The sequence below is a fragment of the Aethalodelphis obliquidens genome, unplaced genomic scaffold, assembly GCF_003676395.1.
Source record: "Aethalodelphis obliquidens isolate GAN/ISIS:26980383/991018 unplaced genomic scaffold, ASM367639v1 scaffold136, whole genome shotgun sequence".
NCBI lineage: Eukaryota > Metazoa > Chordata > Mammalia > Artiodactyla > Delphinidae > Aethalodelphis > Aethalodelphis obliquidens.
The window spans coordinates 177,733-200,730 of record NW_020838080.1 but is presented as its reverse complement, the minus strand read 5'-3'; the positions used below and the strand labels follow the sequence as shown (position 1 = coordinate 200,730).

Below are 22,998 nucleotides of genomic sequence, written 5' to 3'. Positions count from 1 at the left end.
ACCATTTCTTTTTTGTGGTGAGAACATTTCATATCTACTCTCTTAGCAAGTTTCAAGTATATAATACAGTATTATTAACAAAATCACCATGCTGATCCCCAGAACTTATTCCTCTTACATAGCTGGAAGTTTGTATCCTTTGACCAACATCTGTCCATTTCCCACACACACACCCCAGCCCCTCGTAACCACAATTCTACTCTCTGTTTCTATGAGTTCATATTTTTTAGATTCCACATATAAGTGGAATCATACAGTATTTCTCTTTCTCTGACTTATTTCACTGAGGATCACATTTCCCTGATGATTAGTGCTGTTGAGCATCTTTTCATGTACCAGTTGACCATTTGTATGTCTTCTTTGGGAAAATGTCTATTCAGTTCCCCTGCCCATTTTTAAAATCAAATTGTTTTTGCTTGTTTGTTTGTTTTGTTATTAAGTTGTATGAGTTCTTTATATATTTTGGACATTAATCCCTTATCAGATACATGCTTTGCAAATATTTTCTCCCATTTCATAGGTGGTTGCCTTTTCATTCTGTTGATCGTTTCTTTTGCTGTGCAGGAGATTTTTAGTTTGATGTAGTCCCACTTATTAATTTTTACTTTTGTTGCTTGTGCTTCGGGTGTCACATCCAAAAAATCATTGCAAAGACAAGTTTCCCTATGTTTTCTAGGAGTTTTACAATTTCAGGTCTTATGCTTGTCTTTAATCCATTTCAAGTTAATTTTTGTGTATCATGTAATGTAAAGGTCCAAATTCATTCTTCAGCATGTGGCTATTCAGTTTTCCCAGAACCATTTATTGAAGAGACTATCCTTTCCCCATTGAGTATTCTTGGCTCTCTTGTCATTTATCAGTTGGCCATATATGTGAGAGTTTCCTTCTGGGCTCTTGATTCTTTTCCATTGATTTATGTGTCTATTTTTATGCGAGTGCCATACTATTTTGATCACTACAAAGGTAGTGTAGTTTGAAATCAGGAAGTGTGAGGCCTCCAGCTTTGTTATTCTTTCTCAGGATTGCTTTGGCTATTCAGGGTCTTTTGTGGTCCCATATAAATAGTCATATTTTCCACCAGCGTTTACCAAATAGTTCATTCTTTCTGCTACTGTTTTGGGGTGCTCTCTTTGTCATGTATTAAATTTCCATTTATATCTGTGTCTGTTTCTGGACTCTGTATTCTGATTGACATAATCATCTATACTGCATTCAGACCATGCTTTTAATTACAATAACTTTAAAATATCTTTTAACACTTTGTAGGGCAAGAAACTTTGCTTCTCAATTAGTTGCACTAAGCTAGTGTCTGAGCATTGCTTAGTGGATTTGTGGGCCTCCACCTTGCAGGTAAACAAATGTTTATTGAATGGATGGACAGATAGATGTATGGAAGAGGCTTTCAGAAACAATTCTGTTTATAAATTGAAATCTGTGTTACTTTTACTTACTTTTTATTTAGAAATAATTTCAAACTTTCAGAAATGCTGCAAGAATAGGTATATATATATAGATATATAGGTATATATATATACCCTTAATGGGTATATATATATACCTTTTATCCAGATTCACTCATTTTTAAGATTTTGCTATTTTTGCTTTATCATTCTCTCTTTCTTCTATATATACTTTTTATTACTTATTTTCAACTTGAGAATAGCTTGTAGATATCGTGCCCCTTTATCTCTTAATACTTCATTGTGTATTTCCTATGAATAAAGATATTTGCTTATATAACCAAAGTGCAGTTATGAAATCCAGAAAATTTAACAGTCATAGAATACATTATCTAACACATTTATACAATAACCTTACCTAATTGGTAGCCAATATTCCAGTTGTATCCATCAGTGCTATATTTTGTAGCATTTCCTCTCTCTGTTTCAGGGTCTAGTTATGGATCTAGTTGTCCTGCTTCTTTGATACCTGTTTCCTTGAATTTGGAACACTAGCAGATACTAATTTTGATCACCAGATCAAGAGTTTTTTTCTGGTTTTTTCCTCCGTGTAGTTATTATTTTTCTCCTTGCAGCTAATAAGCAGTGTATAGGGAGATACTCTGAGAGCATGCAAACGTCCTGCTGCTCATCAGCCTGCGCCCACCATACAGCATCTAAATCCATCAGTACTGTGATGGTCTGTGACTCTCCACACTTTGACATTGGAACCTAGCTGATCAAGTATTAACAATTTACTTTTTTGAAAGGTATAATGTTATCTCTTCTTGGGAATAAGGTAACGGGCATAACATATAATCATTTCTAATCAGATCATGACAGTCCAAAGTAATACATGCAGGTACTGCTAAAATCTTTTATTTTCCATTCTCTTTACAGGCATCAATGGCTATGTTTTTGATAGCTTGCAACTGTCGGTTTGTTTGCATGAGGTGGCATACTGGTACATTCTAAGTGTTGGAGCACAGACTGACTTCCTGTCTGTCTTTTTCTCTGGATATACCTTCAAACACAAAATGGTCTATGAAGACACACTTACCCTATTCCCCTTCTCAGGAGAAACTGTCTTCATGTCAATGGAAAACCCAGGTTAGTTATTTATATTATTCTTTTACTAACAGTGGTGTTTGCTTCACTAGCCATTCACATGTTCTTTTGCCCACTAGCTTACATTTGGGTAGGTACTAAATGGTTCAAGTGATTTTGGTAATTACAAGGCATTTTAAAGACAACACCACATCAAGTATTTAAGTTAAAAGTCTTTGTTCTAAAAAGTGCTTTTACTTGCCATCAGCCAAAAGTTTAAGTGTGTTTACTAAACTGTAGTGGTGAATATACATTTATACATGCAGTTAACACGCAGGGACTAAACGTGTTTCCGTGTGCCTTGTGAACAGTGGTATTGCTGGGAAGTACATCATTATCTCCTTTTGCACACATAACATCAAACCACTGTGCAGCCTTCTGGACGAATGTGGCTGTCAGCTTCTCGCCCTCTCTCTCCCTCCATAACTACCGCAAGGCTTTTTTTCTTTTGTAACATCTTTATTGGGGTATAATTGCTTTACAATGGTGTGTTAGTTTCTGCTTTATAACAAAGTGAATCAGTTATACATATACATATGTTCCCATATCTCTTCCCTCTTGCGTCTCCCTCCCTCCCACCCTCCCTATCCCACCCCTCTAGGTGGTCACAAAGCACTGAGCTATCTCCCTGTGCTATGCAGCTGCTTCCCACTAGCCATCTATTTTACGTTTGGTAGTGTGTATATGTCCATGCCTCTCTCTCGCTTTGTCACAGCTGACCCTTCCCCCTCCCCATATCCTCAAGTCCATTCTCTAGTAGGTCTGTGTCTTTATTCCTGTCTTACCCCTAGGTTCTTCATGACATTATTTTCTTAAATTCCATATATATGTGTTAGCATACGGTATTTGTCTCTCTCTTTCTGACTTACTTCACTCTGTATGACAGACTCTAGGTCTATCCACCTCATTACAAATAGCTCAATTTCGTTTCTTTTTATGGCTGAGTAATATTCCATTGTATATATGTGCCACATCTTCTTTATCCATTCACCCAATGATGGACACTTAGGTTGTTTCCATCTCCTGGCTATTGTAAATAGAGCTGCAATGAACATTTTGGTACGTGACTCTTTTTCGATTTTGGTTTTCTCAGGGTATATGCCCAGTAGTGGGATTGCTGGGTCATATGGTAGTTCTATTTGTAGTTTTTTAAGGAACCTCCATACTGTTCTCCATAGTGGCTGTACCGATTCACATTCCCACCAGCAGTGCAAGAGTGTTCCCTTTTCTCCACACCCTCTCCAGCATTTATTGTTTCTAGATTTTTTGATGATGGCCATTCTGACTGGTGTGAGATCATATCTCATTGCTTTTGAGAGCACCAGCCCAGTGTACAGGAGGAACAGAGGCCCGGCCTAAATCTAACACACACTGTTGCAGCTGAGTAACAAGGGCTCCTTGTCCCTCCCACCCCCATCATCTGCAGAGGGAAGCACATAAAACTACCTACACACTGTAGTTATTCTCTTACACTTATGGCTTTTCTGGAGATAAATTCTCATGGGGAAATTTCTTGGGAATAAAAACCAATCTCAGCATATAAAAATATAGATTCACCTTCGTACCCAGAAATTTATCTTACTTCAAGAAATGCAGTTTTGTAAGAAGTGAGTGAAGAACCTGACAAAACTCCAGTAACACCTCTGAAAGTATCTTGTTTATTCGTGTTTATGTCTTTGTTATCTGTTTTCCAGCTAAGTTGTAAGGTCTCTAAGGACAGGGACCTTGTTATCTTGCTCATCACTGAATCCCGAATGTTTACAGTGCCTGGCCTATAGTAGACGCTTAATAAACGTTTTTTCGATGAATGAATGAATTAAATACCTGCAAAAATATTATAAAACAGTATGCATAATATGGTTGTAATTGTCGAAACCAAAGAAAGAAAGTGTGTGTGTGTGTGTGTGTGTGTCTGTGTGTGTGTCTGTGTGTAGGCAGAGAAAGATATTTAAAATATCAATATTTTGAGAAGCTTTTAAACTACTTTGGTGATCACTTAAATTCTAAAGACAAATTAAAACTCTGCTTTATGTGTCTTGAGGGAAAAGTCTGATCCCTTTTATTTGTCCTTTTGTGTCTGGCTTATTTCACTTGGCATAATTGTCACTCAGCCAGAGTCATCCACGTTGTGGTATGTGTCAGTGCATCATTCTTTTTTTAAAATTTTTATTTATTTATTTTTAAAAATTTATTTATTTTCGGCTGCATTGGGTCTTCCGTTGCTGCGTGCGGGCTTTCTCTAGTTGCGGCGAATGGGGACTACTCTTCGTTGCGGTGTGCGGTGGCTTCTCTTGTTGCAGAGCACGGGCTCCAGGTGCGCGGGCTTCAGTAGTTGTGGTGCATGGGCTTAGTTGCTCCGCGGCACGTGGGGTCTTCCCGGACCAGGGCTCAAACCCGTGTCCCCGGCATTGGCAGGTGGATTCTTAACCACTGCGCCGCCAGGGAATTCCCTATCAGTACATCATTCTTGCAGCTCACTTTACACCCTGCTTTAACCGCATATCACCACAAAAAGATGATAATTATGTGATGTGATAAAGGCACATAGCTACCACTATGATGGTGATCCATATTGCAATATATAAATGTATCAAATCAATACACTGTAAAGGTTAAACTTACACAGTGGTATCTATCAATTATATCTCAATAAAAAAAGAAACTAGTGAGCAGGTTGGTCACCTGTTTCTGTAAATAACGTTTTGCTGGAACATATACACAAAAGACATACAATTAATTGTTGTATATTGACCTTGTATCTTGCAGCCTTGCTAAATTCACTGTAAGACCTGGCAGTTATTTTATAAAGTCCCATAAGATTTTCTTGTACACAATCAAATTGTTGCAAATATTGACAGTTTCAGCTTTTCCTTTCCAACACTTATGCCTTTTAATTCTTTTTTTCTGTGCCTTAATTTTGAATAAAACTGGTAAGAGCAGGGAAAAATCCCACATATCAGAAGTTTTGATGAGTCATTTTTATTATCAATTATATTAAAATATTAGAAATATTTTCTAATATCCATTGTGACTTCTTTTATTCATAATTATTAAAACTGGTTTACTAAATTCCTAAACATATGGGTATTTTCTAGTTTTCTGTTGCTTATTTCGTATTTTTACTTCGCTGTGGTCATATAACATATACTCTACATGATTTCAGTTCTTTGAAATGTGCTGAGACTTGCTTTATGCCCAGCATATGGTTTCCTTTGGCTAATGGCTCGTTGGAACTTAAGATGAATGTGTCTTTGCAGTTAGGTGGACTGTTCCATGTATGTCAAGTTGCTTTATCATTTTGTTAAAATCCTTATAAGTTTGCTGATGTTTTGTCTGCTTCTTACAGTTACTGAGAGAACTATGTTAAGAGCTCTACCTGTAATTGTTGGGTTTGTTGTTTCAAAATAAATGAGGCAAAATAAAATCAGGTGCTTACAAATTTAAGATTGTTATGTACTCCTGTTAAATTAACCATGTTATCATTGTGAAATGTCCTTCTTTTTCTGAAGTAGTACTTGTTGCCATAATATCTGCTTTTTCTGAAATTTATGTGCCTCAATCACCTTTATTTTGGTTAATGTTTGTGTGGTATATACTGTTTCCATTCTGGTACTTTCAACCTATCTATGCGCTTACATTTATAGTGTATCTCCTTAACACTTATAGTGCACGTCTGCTGGTTAATTAATTTTATCAGGTTTTGCTTGTCTAAAAAGTCTTCATTTCTCCTGAAATTGTGAATAATATTTGCACTGTGTACATACCAATGAAAATAGCTCTTGGACAAATCTAGAACAGAATGAAGAAGTATCAGAAACACTGTGGAGCACAAAGATGAGGATGGCCAAATAGAAGAGCGTATCAAAAATTTGACTTGTGTCATTCTGTCCCTCAGTCTGAAGCAGCTTGGTGCCAAAGGGGATCCCCTCTAAGGGATTTCTTCCCATGGGGGAAAGGACAACAGGAGAACTGTAACACCTCTTGTCACCACCAGGAACACCAGCAGCCTTCACCACCTGATGGACCTGCTTAGAGTCCAAGCCGCTGCCTTCCCCCCAGAGGAGGAGCTGCATCCTCCCCTCAGGGCTTAGGCCTCCCCCAGCACCCACCATCTTCAGGGCTTGAGTTGCTGGTGTGCTTGCAACTCAGAGCCTGAGGACCCCATCATCCCTGGGGCCCATGTTGCTGCTCTACCTTGCCCCTCCAAGCACCAAGACACCACTGCACCCCACCCACCAGGACCTGAGCTGATGTGGCATGCCTTAAGAGAATGTGGACCCCAGCTTCATTGGCGATCTGTGCATGCCTGTGCCTTTGAAACTGGCACCACTACAGAAGATGTGCTCACACTCCAAGCTCAGGAACCATGAACTACACTGTCACTCTGAGCACCTGCACCCCAAACACTGGCACCACCATCAATGCATGTGCATCTCTGTCCCAGAACCCAGCACTGCCATCAAGGCCTGTGTGCTCACATGCCAGACACAGCACCAAGAAGAATCCCCTCAGCTAGGACCTCAGTCTGCGGGTGAAAAGGTGATCAAGAGGACCCCAGCATCCTTTGCCATCTAGGAGGCCAACAACCCTCACCACTACTTCCATCACAGACACTCACAGCCTTGACCATCAAGGACCCTCCACAGTCTTCACTGACATTGACCTCAACTGACAGAACTGCATGGAGACTATGCTGTTGTGCCCTCCCTGGAACTGGAGCTGCTGAACTGCAGAAGAAAGAAAGAGAGAAAGAGGGAGGGAGGCAGGAAGGGAGGAAGAAAGGAAAGAAAGAAAGAAAGGAAGAAAGGAAGGAAGGAAGGAAGGAAGGAATGAACGCAGAAATCCTGGAGCTAAAGAATATAATGAACAAAATGAAAAATGCAATAGAGAGCTTCAACAACATACTTGATTAAGCAGAAGAAACAATCTGCAAACTCAAAGATAAATCTTTTGAAATTATCCAGTCAAGAGGAGAAAAAAAGGAATGAAGAAAGCCTACAGGATTTATGGAATACCATTAAATTTTTCCAGAGAAGACATACAAGTGACCAACAGGTATATGAAAATGTTCTCAATGTCGCTAATCATCAGGGAAATGCAAATCAAAACCACAGTGAGATATCAGCTCAGACCTGTCAAAATGGCTATTATCAAAAAAATCACATGATAATAAGTGTTGGCAAAGATGTGGAGAAAGGGGAATCCTTGGGACTTGCCTGGTGGTCCAGTGGTTAAGACTCCATGCTCCCAATGCAGGGGGCCTGGGTTCAATCCCTGGTCAGGGAACTAGATCCTGCATGCCACAACTAAGATCCCACATGTTGCAACTAAAGATCCTGCATGCCGCAACTAAAGATCCCGCATGTCACAATGAAGATCCTGTGTGCCACAACTAAGACCCAGCACAGCCAAATACATAAATAAATATTTTTTTAAAAAGAAAGAAAGAAAGAAAGAAAAGGGCATCCTTGTGCATTGTTGGTGGGAATATAAATTGGTGCAGCCATTATGGAGAACAGTATGGAGGTTCCTCAAAAAATTAAAAATAGAACTACCCTATGATCCAGCAATCCCACTTCTGGTATACATACAAAGGAAATGAAATCAGGATCTTGAAGAGATATCTGCACTCCCATGTTTATTGCAACATTATTCACAACAGCCAAAACATGGAAACAACCTAAGTGTCCATTGATGAATGAATGGAAGAGTAGAAAGACCCTGAGCTCACCTGCTCTCACAGGCACACCAAATCACAACTATTTTCAGAACAACCATCAGTGGAAAAGACTGGAATGTACCAGAAAAGATCTTCTACAACTAATGTATGAAGAAGGAACAAACAAGATGGATAGGAGGGGTGGAGTCGCAATATAGGCAAGTTCCATAAACCCAGGTGGACAATCCACAAACAGGAGGATAAGTACCATTGCAGAGGTTCTCCCCAAGGAGAGAGGGGTCTGACCCTATGTTGGGCTCCATAGCCTGTGAGTCATATACTGGGAAAATGAGCCCCCAGAGCATTTGGCTTTGAAGACCAGCAGGGCTCACGCCCGAGAGTCCCAGAGAGCTGTGGGAAGTAGAAACTGTACTCTTAAAGGGCGTACACAAACTCTCACATGCTCCGGGATCCAGGGCAGAAGCAGTAATAGGAGCCTGGGTCAGAGCTACCTGCTGATCTGGAGAGTCTCCCAGAGAGGTAGGAGGCAACTGCAGCTCACCCTGGGGACACAGACACTGGTGGCAGCCATTTGGGGAGCTGATTCTACCAGGAGGACACTGGTGCTGGTAAGCACCATTGTGAAATCCTCCCTCTAGCTTATAAGCCTCAGGACCCATCCCTGCCTGTAGGCAAAAGTGCTGAGACACCTCATGCCAAGCAACTAACTGGGCATGGGCACAGCCCCACCCACCAACAGACAGGCTGCCTTAAGATCCCCTGAGCCCACAGCTGCCCCTGGACATGGCCCTGTCCACCAGAGGGCACAGGATCTGCCCCACAAACCAGTGTGCAGGCACCAGACCCGGGACCCCCAGCGACCCCCAGCCAGAGACCCTGGGACCCAGCTTCACCCACCAGTGGGCAGGCACCAGCCCCAGAATCCCCTGGACTCTGGCCCTGCCCTCCAGTGAGCCTGCTCTAGCCTTGGGACCAGCTTCACCCACCAACAGGTGTCACTCTTTGTCACTATTTGCTATCACTATTTGCAGATGACATGACACTATACATAGAAAATCCTAAAGACACCACCAAAAAACTACTAGAGCTCATCAATTAATTCAGTAAAGTTGTAGGGTCCAAAAATAATATACAGAAAATCTGTTGCATTTCTATACACTAACAACAAACTATCAGAAAGAGAAATTAAGGAAACAATCCCATTTACAATCACATAATAAAGAATAAAATACCTAGGAATAAACCTGCTTAAGGAGGCAAAAGACCTGTACTCAGAAATCTATAAGATGATGATGAAGGAAATCAAAGATGACACAAACAGATGGAAAGATATACCATGTTCTTGGATTGGAAGAATCAATATTGTCAAAATGACTCTACTACCCAAGGCAATCTACAGATCCAATGCAATCCCTATCAAATTACCAATAGCATTTTTCACAGAACTAGAACAAAAAATTTTTAAATCTATATGTAAACACAAAAGATAATGAATAGCCAAAACAAAAAACAGAAATATAGATCAATGGAACACGATAGAGAGCCCAGAAATAAACCCACACACTTCTGGTCAATCTACAACGAAGGGTGCAAGAATATACAATGGAGAAAAGACTGTCCCTTCAATAAGTAGAGCTGGGAAAACTGGACAGATACATGTAAGAGAATGATATTAGAAATTCTCTAAGACCATATACGAAAATAGACTCAAAATAAATTAAAGACCTAAATGTGAGACCAGATACGATAAAACTCCTAGAAAAAAACATAGATGAGACACTCTATGACATAAATAGTAGCAACATTTTTTTGGATCTGTCTCTTACAGGAGATAAAAGCAAAAATAAACAAATGGGACCTAATTAAACTTAAAGCTTTTGCACAGCAAAGGAAACCGTCGACAAAACAAAAACAAAAAGACCACCTACTGGGACTTCCCTGGTGGTCCAGTGGTTAAGGATCCGCCTTCCAATGCAGGGGATGTGGGTTCGATCCCTGGTCAGGGAACTAAGATCCCACATGCCACGGGGCAACTAACCCCATGTGTGCTCTAGAGCCCATGCGCCACAACTAGAGAGAAGCCCGCCTGCCACAACAAAAGATCCCACATGCTGAAACTAAGACCCAATGCAGCCAAATAAATAAATATTTTTATAAAAAGACAACTTACTGAATGGGAGAAAATATTTGCAAATGATATGACCAACAAGTGGTTAATATCCAAAATATGTAAACAGCTCACACAACTCAACATCAAAAAAACAAACAACCCAATTTAAAGAATGGTCAGAAAGCCTGAATAGACATTTTTCCAAGGAAGACTTACAGATGGCTGAGAGGCACATGAAAAGGTGCTCACCATCATTAATCATCAGAGAAATGCAAATCAAAACCGCAATGAGATATCACCTCACACTTGTCAGAATGGCCATCATCAAAAAGACAACAAATAGCAAATGTTGGCAAGGAAGTGGAAAAATGAAAGGCTAACACAATATTGGTGGGAATGCAAATTGGTGCAGCCACCATGGAAAACAGTATGGAGGGTTCTCAAAGAACTAAAAATAGAACTACTGTATGACCCAGCAATTCCACTCCTGGGTATATATCCAAAAAAAAAAAAAAGAAAACTCTAATTGAAAAAAAAGATGTGTACCCCAATGTTCATAGCAGCACTATTTACAATTGCCAACCTAAGTGTCCATCAACAGATGGATATATATATATATATATATATATATACACATATATACACACATACATACATACATACATATATACAATGGAATATATATATATATATACACAATGGAATACTACTCAGTCATTGAAAAATGAAGTTTTGCCCTTTGCAGCAACATGGATGGACTTGGAGTGTATTATGCTAAGTGAAATATGTGAGACAGAGAAAGACAAATACTGTATGATATCACTTATATGTGGAATCTAAAAAAATACGACAAACTAGTGAAGATAACAAAAAAGCAGCGGACTCACAGATATAGAGAACAAACTAGTGGTTACCAGTGGAGAGAGGGAAGGGGGGAGGAGCACGATAGGGAAAGGGGATTAAGAGGTACAAACTACTATGTATAAAATAAATAAGCTACAAGGATATATACTATGACACAGGGAATAGAGCCAATAGTTTGTAATAATGATAAATGGAGGGCATTATGCTAAGTGAAATAAGCCAGACCAAGAAAAATATTGTATGGAATCACTACTATGGGAAATCTTTTTGAAAAAAAGAAAAAGTAGAACTCACAGAAACAGATAGTAGAATGGCGATTATATCATGTTTTGTAATCTTTTTCCCCTCACTTAATAATGTATTTGATGTTTTTCTATATCACTAAATATAGATGAACATCAGCATTTTAAACAATTGGTTAATATCCCATGCTAGGGATATTGCACTATCATTAAAGAGCTCTTGCCTAATGAAGCCTGAGGCGTGCTCCTACCCACTTGTGATCAGCTGGGCTCTGTCTCTCTCGGTTACGTTGATAGGAACTAGCTCCAGGATTGAACATCAGCCTAAAAAATTAGTTAGTTCATTGAAAGCCCCAGTTATATCACTGACGTTGGAGGCAGGTCCGTATAGTTGTAGTGCTGATCAAATCTCAAACTTGGCCAGGCGTCTTATGCCTGTTTCGGAAGTTGGAGTGGGAGATTGGCAGCTGAGGTGTCTCCGAGGGAAATATAAGTTAATTTTCTTTGCATCTGTGGTTATATCTCCTTCCTTATTTCAAATTTTATATGTGTGGAATTTCTTATTTTTATTTGGTTATTTATTTTATTGAGTTTTAATCAGAATCAACTCTTCTTTAAGCTCTTGGATTGAAATTTATTAATTAATTACTATAATGTTTTAATTTATTTTTATTCACACATGTAATACAAAAATATGTTCTCCTTACAAAAATTCAACCAGTACAGATATAACTAAAGTTCCTCTTGATCACTATTCCCAATCCCAGGCCCTTCTCAGAGTATGGTGGATATCATTCTAGACCTGTTTATGGAGTTTCATTTCCCCTTTTCTCAACCAATTACTGTCTTCCTCAGGAAAAGGAAGTATTAGATTTATCTAAGTTATAACAGTGGAATTTTTAAAGTGAAAAACCTTATTTAAATTACTCATTTCAGCTCCAGTTCTGGTCTACTCTGAACCAATATGGTTTTATACCATCAAAAATATGCTTTAAATATCATGAAATTGGGTTTTTGTATCCCATGTCTTCGTATTTTTTAATATACTCCTTTATTTTGGTAGAAGACATTCTCTAATCACTTCCTGAGAATGGCTGAATTAGAGGTAGATATTCTGAATCCTTGTATATTAGAAAATCTCTTTATTCTCATTTCCCATTCGAGTGATTATCTGGATGCACATAGATTGCAGTGTGCATTAATTCCAGAATGTTTGACCACAGGAACCTTTTCCATGGGCATCCCATTGTCTCATAGGGCTCTGTGGAAATATACTTTGAGAAAAGTTTTCTCTTTGAGGAAAAGCTGTATTCAGTTAAGATTTTGCTTGCAAATATTGTGACTTGATGAGACTGTTCAGGTACCTGATGGATAGCTTAGTAAAGGTGTATTTGTTTTCATTTATGTTTATGCATATACTTTACCACCATGAAATTCTTTTACTCAGATAATCCTGTTCATAGTAGAAATTAATATTGCTAGAACTGTGGTGGGATTTTATGTTATTTGTATCCTAAACCTAAGTCCTGCTCCCTTGTCACCAAAGAGTTCTGTGTGACTAGTAAGACTCTCCACTATTGTGTATAATTACATTTCTCCATTTTTATCCATATATATATATATATATATATATATTCATTTTAAATCGCAGCCCTTTCTTGTGGTCACAAACAGATATACCACAACAGCAGCAATGCAAAACCACTTTTACTACCATTGTTGTACTACTGTTCCATGTGTCAGGGACTTAACCTAACAACCTACTATATAATGGTACTGAGTAGTATTTTTTCATTTATCTGGGAATAGAAGAGAACCTCTAACACAGATCTTGCTTGGGACCTGGGTTATGAGTAACCAGAGTCTTATTCTTCCTCATCTCCAGGTCTGTGGGTTCTGGGGTGCCACAACTCAGACTTTCGGAACAGAGGCATGACAGCCTTACTGAAGGTTTATAGTTGTGACAGGAACACTGGTGATTATTATGAGGACACATATGAAGATATTCCAACCTTCTTGCTGAATGAAAACAATGTCATTGAACCCAGAAGCTTCTCCCAGAATTCAAGGCACCCTAGCACTAGGCAAATGCAATTCAAAGCCACCACAACTCCAGAAAATGATGTGGAGAAGACTGACCCTCAGTCTGGAGAGAGAATGCAGCTGCTTAAAGAACAAAGTGTCTCCTCTAGTGATTTGCTGGTGCTCTTGGGACAGAATCCTACTCCACATGGATTATCCTTATCTGATCTCCAAGAAGCCAGAAATAAGTCTAATGATCATTTACCTAGAGCAATAGAAAGAAACAAGCGCCCGTCTGAAGTGGCACATCTCACACCAGAGCTCCATCACAGTGGGAAAAGAGTATCTACGCCTGAGCCAGAGCTGCCGTTAAGATTGAATGAGAATTTGGGGACAACTATAACAACAGTAGAGTTGAAGAAACTTGATTTTAAAATTTCTAGTTCATCGAACAACCTAATGACTCCACCAACAATTCCATCAGACAAGTTGTCAGCAGGTACTGAAAAGACAGGTTCCTTAGGACCCCCAAATATGCCAGTTAATTTTAGTAGTCAATTAGGTGCCAATGTATTTGGCAAAAATTCATCTCACTTTATTGGGTCTGGTGTACCTTTGGGCTTGAGTAAAGAAGATAATGATTCCAAGTCATTAGAAGCAGTTTTAACAAATAGTCAAGAAAGTTCACTGGGAGAAAATGTATTATCAGTGGAGAGTGATAGGTTATTTAAAGAGGAAAGAGTTCGTGGACCTGCTTCATTGACCAAAGATGATGCTTTATTTCAAGTTAATATCTCTTTAGTAAAGACAAACAAGGCACCAGTTAACTCAACAACTAATACAAAGACTCACATTGATGACCCAGCATTATTAATTGATAATAGTACATCAGTCTTGCAAGATATTATGTTAGAAAGTAATACTGAGTTTCAAGAAGTAACTTCCTTAATTCATGATGAAATGTTTATGGACAAAAATACTACAGCTTTGGGACTAAATCATGTGTCAAATAAAACTAATTCGTCAAAAAATATGGAAATGATCCACCAAAACAAAGAAGGCTCTGTGCCACTAGATGCAGAATATCCAGATACATCGTTCTTCAAGACTCTGTTCTTGCCAGATTCAACAAATTGGATAAAAAGGACCCATGGCAAGAACTCCTTAAGTTCTGGGCAAAGGCCCAATCCAAAGCAATTAACATCTTCGGGATCAGAAAAATCTGTGAAAGATCAGAATTTCTTGTCAGAGAAGAATAAGGTGGTAGTAGGAGAGGATGAATTTAGCAAGGGCACAGGTCTTAAAGCGATGATTTTTCCAAATAGCAAGAACGTATTTCTTACTAACTTGGCTAATGTCCAAGAAAATGATACACAGAGTCAAGAAAAAAAGTCTCAGGAAGAGATAGAAAGGAAAGAAAAATTAATCCAAGAGAATGTAGTTTTGCCTCAGGTGTATACAGTGACTGGAACTAAGAATTTTCTGAAGAACCTTTTTTCACTAAGCACTAAGCAAAATGTAGAAGGTTTAGATGAGGAGACATATTCTCCAGTACTTCAAGACACCAGGTCATTGAATGGCTCAGCAAAAAGAGCAGGGATTCACATGGCCCATTTCTCAAAAAGAAGGGAGGAAGCAAACTTGGAAGACTTGGGAAATCAAACAAAGAAAACACTAGGTAAATACCCAAGCACCACGAAGATGTCTCCTATTCCAAGCCAGCAGGAGGCTATGCCTCAGCGTGATGAGCGGGATTTGAAACCATTCAGACTCCCACTGGAAGAAACAAAGCTTGAAAGGGGGGTAACTTTGAATGACACCTCAACTCAGTGGTCCAAAAACATGAAATATTTGACCCAGGGCACCGTCACACAGATAGAGTACAACAGGAAGGAGAAAAGGGCCATTATTCAGTCATTCTTATCAGATTGTTCTATGAGGAGTCATGACATTCAAACAAATGGCTCTGCATTACCCATTGCACAGGTATCAGTATTCCCATCAATTAGACCTACAGATGTGACCAAGATTCCATCCCAAGACAACTCTTCTCATCCTCCAGCATCCGCCTGTAGTTATAGCTTTGTGGAAAGGAGTTCTGGGGTCCAAGAAAGCAGTCATTTCTTACAAGGAGCCAAGAGAAATAACCTTTCTTTAGCCTTCCTAACCTTGGAAGTAATTGGAGGTCAAAGAAATATCAGCGCCCTAGGGAAGCGGGCCACAAACTTACTCATGTACAAGAAACTTGAGAACACTGTTCTCTTGAAACCAGGATTGCCTGAAGCATCTGGCAAAGTTGTTCATCAGGAAGACTTTTTCCATACAAAAACTAGCAATGGTTCTCCTGCCCACCTGGATCTCAGGGAAGAGATATTCCTTCAGAAAACACAGGGACTTGTTAAACTGAATAAAGTAAATAGACCTGGAAAAGTGTCCTTTCTGAAATGGGCAACAGAAAGCTCTGAAAATACTCCCCCCAAGCTGCTGGGTCCCCTTGCTTGGGATAACCAATATGCTACCCTGATACCAAGAGAAGAGAAATCCCTAGAGAAGTCACAAAAACACAGAGCTTTTAAGACAAAAGACATCATTTTGCCCCTGGACCCTTGTGAAAACAATCATTCAATAGCAGCAATAAATGAAGTACAAGATAAGACCCAAAGAGAAGCCACCTGGGTAAAGCAAGGAGGGACTGGAAGGTTGTGGTCTCAAAATCCAACAGTCTTGAAACGCCATCAAAGGGAAATAACCCTTCCTACTTTTCAGCCAGAGGAAGACAAAAGTGACTATGATGATACTTTCTCACTTGATACGAAGAGAGAAGATTTTGACATTTATGATGAGGGTGAAAATCAGGACCCCCGCAGCTTTCAAAAGAGAACGCGACACTATTTTATTGCTGCAGTGGAGCGGCTCTGGGATTATGGGATGAATAGATCCCCCCATGCACTAAGAAACAGGTATGGGTACATTGATTATTCCTTTGTCCTACTGTTGTGACCTTTGATTTTACCAGGTGCTGAAACAATAGGAAAGGCACAACCAGCAGTGAGACTCCAAAGATTGAGGAAACTGAGAACCAGATGGCAAAGTCTAGATGAAGCTGAGGAGCAAATGGGAGATTAGATGATGACACTAACAATGAGAGTTACGGGATGGTAAACCCAGATGGCATGAAACTCACTCTGGTGGGATGGTGAAGAAGAGGGGTCTACAAAAGGGTAGGGGGTCAGAAACAGCCATGGGGAGCAGGAAGAAAGTCAGCCTCACCTATCAGCCCTATGAGCTGCAGGGTAAGGTTTAGTCTCCTGAGAGAGCCCTGATAGAGGCAGGAGGAAGCAGTGAAGTGTGTGGTAAAGAGATTGAGGATGCAGGGAAAGTTGTTTTCCATAGTACTGGGGATCCAGAGGGCAAAGTGGGAGGATTTGATTGTTAGGGGAGCAGAGGGAGGTTGGGCAGGGGAGAGAAAGCACAGAGACATTTGGAAGATAAACATAAGGAGAGTCAATCAGTCAACCAATATTTATTGAGCACCTATTATATGCCAGACACTTGCATAGACACTGGAGTGCAGCAAAGTAGGAGCCTACATTCTACCTGGGAGAGCAAGGGACAATAAATTAGTAGAAAACTAAATAGGGGAATCTTGGTGCCGTTCAAAAGGTAGACTTGAATAATATGGTAGAGTGACGGGGGTGTTACTTTAGCTGTAACGGTCAGAGAAATTCTCTTTGTGGAGTTGAGACCTAAATGATGATAAGAGGTCAGCTAACAGAGGTCTGAGAGAAGACATTTCCAGTAGAGGGAACAGGAAATGCAAAGGCCCTGAGAATGAAACAAGTTTAGCATGTTTGAGGAACAAAAAAGGACCAACATGAATGTAGTACAGTAAGGAAGTGTGTGCAGGGGTAGGGAGATGAGGTGGCAGAGATGAGCAGTGGTCAGATAATATAGGACCTAGAGGAAGGGTAGATGCTATCCCTCTTCATTAGTCATTGTCACTTCCCAGCCTTGCTTTCTACCTCAAATGAGCCCTTATTGCTGCACAGCAACCGTAGAATATTTCCTGCTCTCCTGGACCTCTATCTTACATTTTCTGCTTTTTCCCTAAGTCTCCAACACGTTTTGCCCATTCTCCAACACCCCTTCTCACTCCTAGCTGATGCTTTGCACTGAACTCCACAGACTTCCAACACCACATTTACTGACATCTGTACCAATATACTGTCCAGTTTTGCACTTGATCCCATCCTTTCTCCCTTCATAAAAAATGTTGCTTCAGCAAGTCCCTTGTTCTCTCTTACATCATCAGTTTCTCACTCTCCACCAGATTAGTCTCACCAGCACTGATCAAGCTATTGATTAGAACAGGGTAGTGGTGGTAAAAATCAAAAGGAATGTAAGGATGTTGATTATAATTTAAAGATAAGCAGAGAGGGCTTGCTGTTAGATTGAGTATGGAGAGGAATGGTGAGAGAAGACTCAAAGAAGATTTTCGGGTTTTGTCCTGAGCAACTAGGTGGATGATAGTGACATTTAATGAGATGTGGAAGGCTTGAAGCAGAACAGATTTATTTGAGGAAACACTCAAGGGTCTGTTTTGTACATATTTAATTTGAGATGCCTATTAGAGATCCAAGTTGTGTTTTTTAAAAATTTCTTTTAATTTTTTTGGCTGCATTGGGTCTTAGTTGCGGCACGAGGGATCTTCATTGAGGCATGCAGGATCTTTTCATTGCAGCGCATGAGCTCTTCGTTGTGGCGTGCGGGCTTCTCTCTAGTTGTGGCATGCTGGCTCCAGGGCACGTGGGCTCTGTAGTTTGTGGCACATGGGGTCTCTAGTTGAGGCTTGCGAGCTCAGTAGTTGTGGCACATGGGCTTAGTTGCCCCGTGGCATGTGGGATCTTAGTTCCCCGACCAGGGATCGAACCCACGTCCCCTGCATTGGAAGGTGGATTCTTTACCACTGGACCACCAGGGAAGTCCCCAAGTTGAGATGTTGAGTAGGCAGTTAGATATATGAGTCTGGAATCCAAGGAAGAGGTCTGTGCTAAAGATATAAATTTAGGAGTTATGAGCTTATTAATAGCATTCAAATAAGACTTGATGGGATGATAAGGGAGTAAAAGTAGATGTAAACCGTGCCCACTTTATGCTAGGTCCCCAAAGGGCTACATCCTCAAAGTAATGGTAAACCAGTTAACTTGCACTTCGTTGACTTACAGCCCAGTTTTCTGTCATCTGTGTTGTCCATGAAATCTCTATTCTTGATCAAAATTTAAGCATGTCTTGGATTGGCAGTGCCTGCAGACATCTTGGCTGAAGAATACATAAAACCTCTCTAGTATAAGAAACCAACATTCTAGGCCTCAAGTTATTTTCACAAATATTCCAGATACAACTTCTAGCACACAAAGATACTGGGTATGAAATAAAACAAGAAAAATAAGCAAGAAACCACAACTAAGGAGTCCACATGCCGCAACTAAGGAGCCAGCGAACTGCAACTAAGACCCAGTGCAACCAAATAAATAAATAAATATTTTTTAAAAATCTAAGTACTCAGTTAAGTAGAAAGGAAACTTTAAAGCAAGAGGTTTGTAGAGATAAGGAGGAAATGTTATAATAATAAAACAGTCAATTCAATAGGCAGCCATACATTCCTAAACTACTATGAACCTAATAATATAGTCTTAAAATACATAAAGCAAAACTTGACAGACTTAAATAGAGAAATAGATAAATTCTCAATCATTATCATCACTTCTGTTCAATACTGTACTGAACCCTCAAGCAGTAAACACATATAAAAGGTATAAAGGTTGAAAAGAAAGAAAGAAAACTGTCCTTGAGTACGGATGATATGATTTTATACATATAAAAAATGTTTACAAATAAGTGATTAGAATTAACTAGGAAGGTTAGCAGGTTTGTAGAATTGAAAATCAATATACAAAATCTATTGTATATCGATATAGTAGCAGCAGACAGATAGAAAATGAAATTAAAAGAACATGTCATTTACAATGGAATGAAATAGTAACAAGTACGTAGAAATAAGTATGACAAAAATTTTTCAAGACCTCTATGGAAAAACCTATGGAAATTTATTGGGAAACTTTAAAGAAGACCTAAGTAGATGCCAAGATATACCATGTACATGTACTGGAAAATGCGATATTGTGAAAATGTAAACTATCCCCAAACCGATCTATAGATTCGGCACAACCTATGTGAAAATCTCAACAAGTATTTTCTCTTGCAGAACTCAACAAGCCTGATTTTAAAGTTACTAAGAAAATGCAAAGCACCAAGAATAGCCAAGACCCTCTTGAGGAAAAGGAACAAGATAGGAGGAATTGCTGTATAACACATTGAGACTTATTTTAAAGCTATAGTAATGTGATAATTGGCTTAGGAGTAAACAAATAGGTCAGTGAAAGAGAACAGAAAATCCAAAACTAGACTCACACATTTATAGGCATTTGATTTATGGAAAAGGTGTCACAGAAGAGCAGTTTTCAATAAATGTGCTGAAATTTTTTGATATCCATATGGAAATACATTAAACTGGATCCCTAACTCGCACTATACACAAAAATCCACTAACAGTGGGTTACAAGTCTAAACATAAATATAAAACCTTAAATCTCTTAGAAAGAAAAAAAGTAAAAGAATATCTTAATAACTTCAGGGTAGGAAAAGAAAGAGAATTGATATCAAGATACAAAAAGCACTAACCATGAAGAATTTTTAAATAAATTTCACTACATTAAAATTATGACTTTATGCTCATCCAAAGATAACAAAAAGAGAATGAAAAAATAGCCACAGAAGGGAAGATGTTTGCAGCACAAAAGGCCAACGAAGACTCATATCAAGAATGTATAGAGTACTCCTTTGAATCAATAAGAAAAAAAGGCTGATTATCCAATAGAAAAATTGGTACAAAAAAGAAGGAAACAAACTTGGATAGGCAATTCCACAAGAGGAAATCCAAATGGCTACTACCCATAAGAAATTAACCTCATTATTAATCAGGGAAATGCAAAATAAAACCACAGAGACACTGCTATGCAACCACTAGAATGGCCAAAAATGTAAAAACACAGTCAATGTCAAGTGTTTGTGAAGATTTGGAGCAAATGGAACTCTCATACATTGCTGATGAAAATGGAAAATGGTGCAGTTCCACTCCTAGATGTGCCCAGCAGAAATTCATAGGAAGGTTCATAGCAGGACTATGTATAAGCACCAAAAATTACTCAAATGCACATGATTGCATTATATTCACACAATGGAATACTATACAGCAATAGGAATGAACAAACTATAGCTACACACAACAACATAGACGAATCACAACCATAATGCTGAGTAAAAAATATCACAAACAAAAGAATGTATGCAGTATGGTTCCATTTGCATACTTCAAAAATAGGCAAAACTAAGCTATATTCTTTAGGTATGTATACATAAGTGGTACGGTTATGAACAAAATCAAATAAATAATTATAAACATCAGAATGGGGGTTACACTTAGTGGGAAGGGAGAGGATGTGATTGAAAAGGCAGATAACAGTGAGTCTTCTGGGCTGCTGGCAAAGTTCTTGATCTTAGTGGTGGTTGCATTTTTTGTGTCAAAAGCATTTATGTTTTATGCACTTTATTGTATAGTTTTAGTTCACAGTTTTTACAGAATTTTTAAAAAGCAAAGAAAAGTGGTCCAAGGACTGAACACTGAGGCTCTCATATTTAGAGTATGTTTATAAACCCTACATCCATTCAATGTTCAACAAATCTTTTTTGAGCACCTACTATGTGGCAGGCACTTGTTCCAGCTGCTGGGAGTACAACAGTGGACAAAACAGACAAATCCCGCTGCTTTCATGGATCTTATATACTAGAGAAGCCTGGAGAGAGTATGTCAAGGAGGATGGAGTGGTTAACTATGCAAAATGTTGCTTACATGTTGAGTAAGATGAGGACATAAAATTGACTATTGGCTTTGATAAGCCACTTCCATGATTTTGTTACCGTCTAAATATAGATAATCTTCATGTAGACCTCTTTTGTGAACTCCCAGTCTCCATGTATTTCCCAATATAATTCCCATAGATACCCCATGTGTCCAAAACTGTATACAGCAACCTACCCTTATAGGGTTCTCCATCTCAGTGAACTGCATCACCATCCATCCATTTGCCCAAATCAGAAACCGGGAGGTTATCTCTAATCCCTCTTTCTCCCTCCCTTCTCCATTACATTTCCAATTCATCATCAATTCTACCAAATGTATCTCAAATACAGGGAACACAACAATGTGAGGCATTTCTACCCACCTGGTCCATGAGGATATTGCTTTTCCTCTGCTTTTTTCTCCAGAGCTGAGAATGGAGGTGTCCCTCAGTTCAAAAAGGTGGTATTTGAGGAATATGCTGATGGCTCCTTTACTCAGCCCTTATACCGCGGAGAACTAAATGAACATTTGGGACTCTTGGGACCATATATAAGAGCAGAAGTCGAAGACAACATCATGGTAAGTTGAGGACAATGAAATTACAAGAAAATTAATCCCGTGTGTGTATTTTAGATTTCTGATTCTAAAAATAATGGCCATAAAAAAGAATGAAATAATGCCATTTGTAGCAACATGGATGGATCTAGACATTGTCATACTGAGTGAAGTCAGACAGAGAAAGAGAAATATCATAAGATATCGCTTATATATGAAATCTTTAAAAAGGGTACAAATGAATTTATTTACAAAACAAATAGAGTCACAGTTGTAGAAAACAAAACTTATGGTTACCAAGGGGGAAGGGGGGAGGGAGGGATACATTGGGAGATCAGGACTGACATATACACACTACTATATATAAAATAGATAACTAGTAAGAACCTGCTGTATAGCACAGGGAACTCCACTCAATACTCTGTAATGACCTATATGGGAAAAGAATCTAAAAAAGAGTGGATAGGGCTTCCCTGGTGGCGCAGTGGTTGAGAGTCCGCCTGCCGATGCAGGGCACATGGGTTCGTGCCCCGGTCCCGGAAGATCCCACATGCCGTGGAGCGTCTGGGCCCGTGAGCCATGGCCGCTGAGCCTGCGCGTCTGGAGCCTGTACTCTGCAACGGGAGAGGCCACAACAGTGAGAGGCCCGCGTACTGCAAAAAAAAAAAGAAAAAGAGTGGATACATGTATATGTATAACTGATTCACTATGCTGTACACTTGAAACGAACACAACATTGTAAATCAACTATACTCCAATAATTTTTTTAAATAAAAATAATGTATTCTCACTTTTGAAAAAGTTTAAAGTATAGAAAATAAGGAAGTTGAAAAATAATACCATAATTATCATTTTGTTGTATGTTCTTATGTTTTTCCTATGTATTCAAAATTACACAATGGATCATCCTTCTTTTCTAAATAAATATGTCATAAACATTTCTTATGTCATTAAAAACACTTCCTACACACACACACACACACACACACACATATATATATATATATATATATATATAT

General features: G+C 39.0%; 1 protein-coding gene across 1 annotated transcript in view; it reads left to right on the top strand.

The window, feature by feature from the left end:
- Nucleotides 1-22,998, top strand: part of F8 (coagulation factor VIII) — a 121,996-nt gene that overhangs the window by 52,133 nt on the left and 46,865 nt on the right. The window contains exons 13-15 of the mRNA XM_027099677.1: nt 2,340-2,549; nt 13,328-16,424; nt 21,850-22,003. Coding sequence (XP_026955478.1) covers nt 2,340-2,549; nt 13,328-16,424; nt 21,850-22,003 — 3,461 coding nt within the window. The remainder of the gene's footprint in view (nt 1-2,339; nt 2,550-13,327; nt 16,425-21,849; nt 22,004-22,998) is intronic.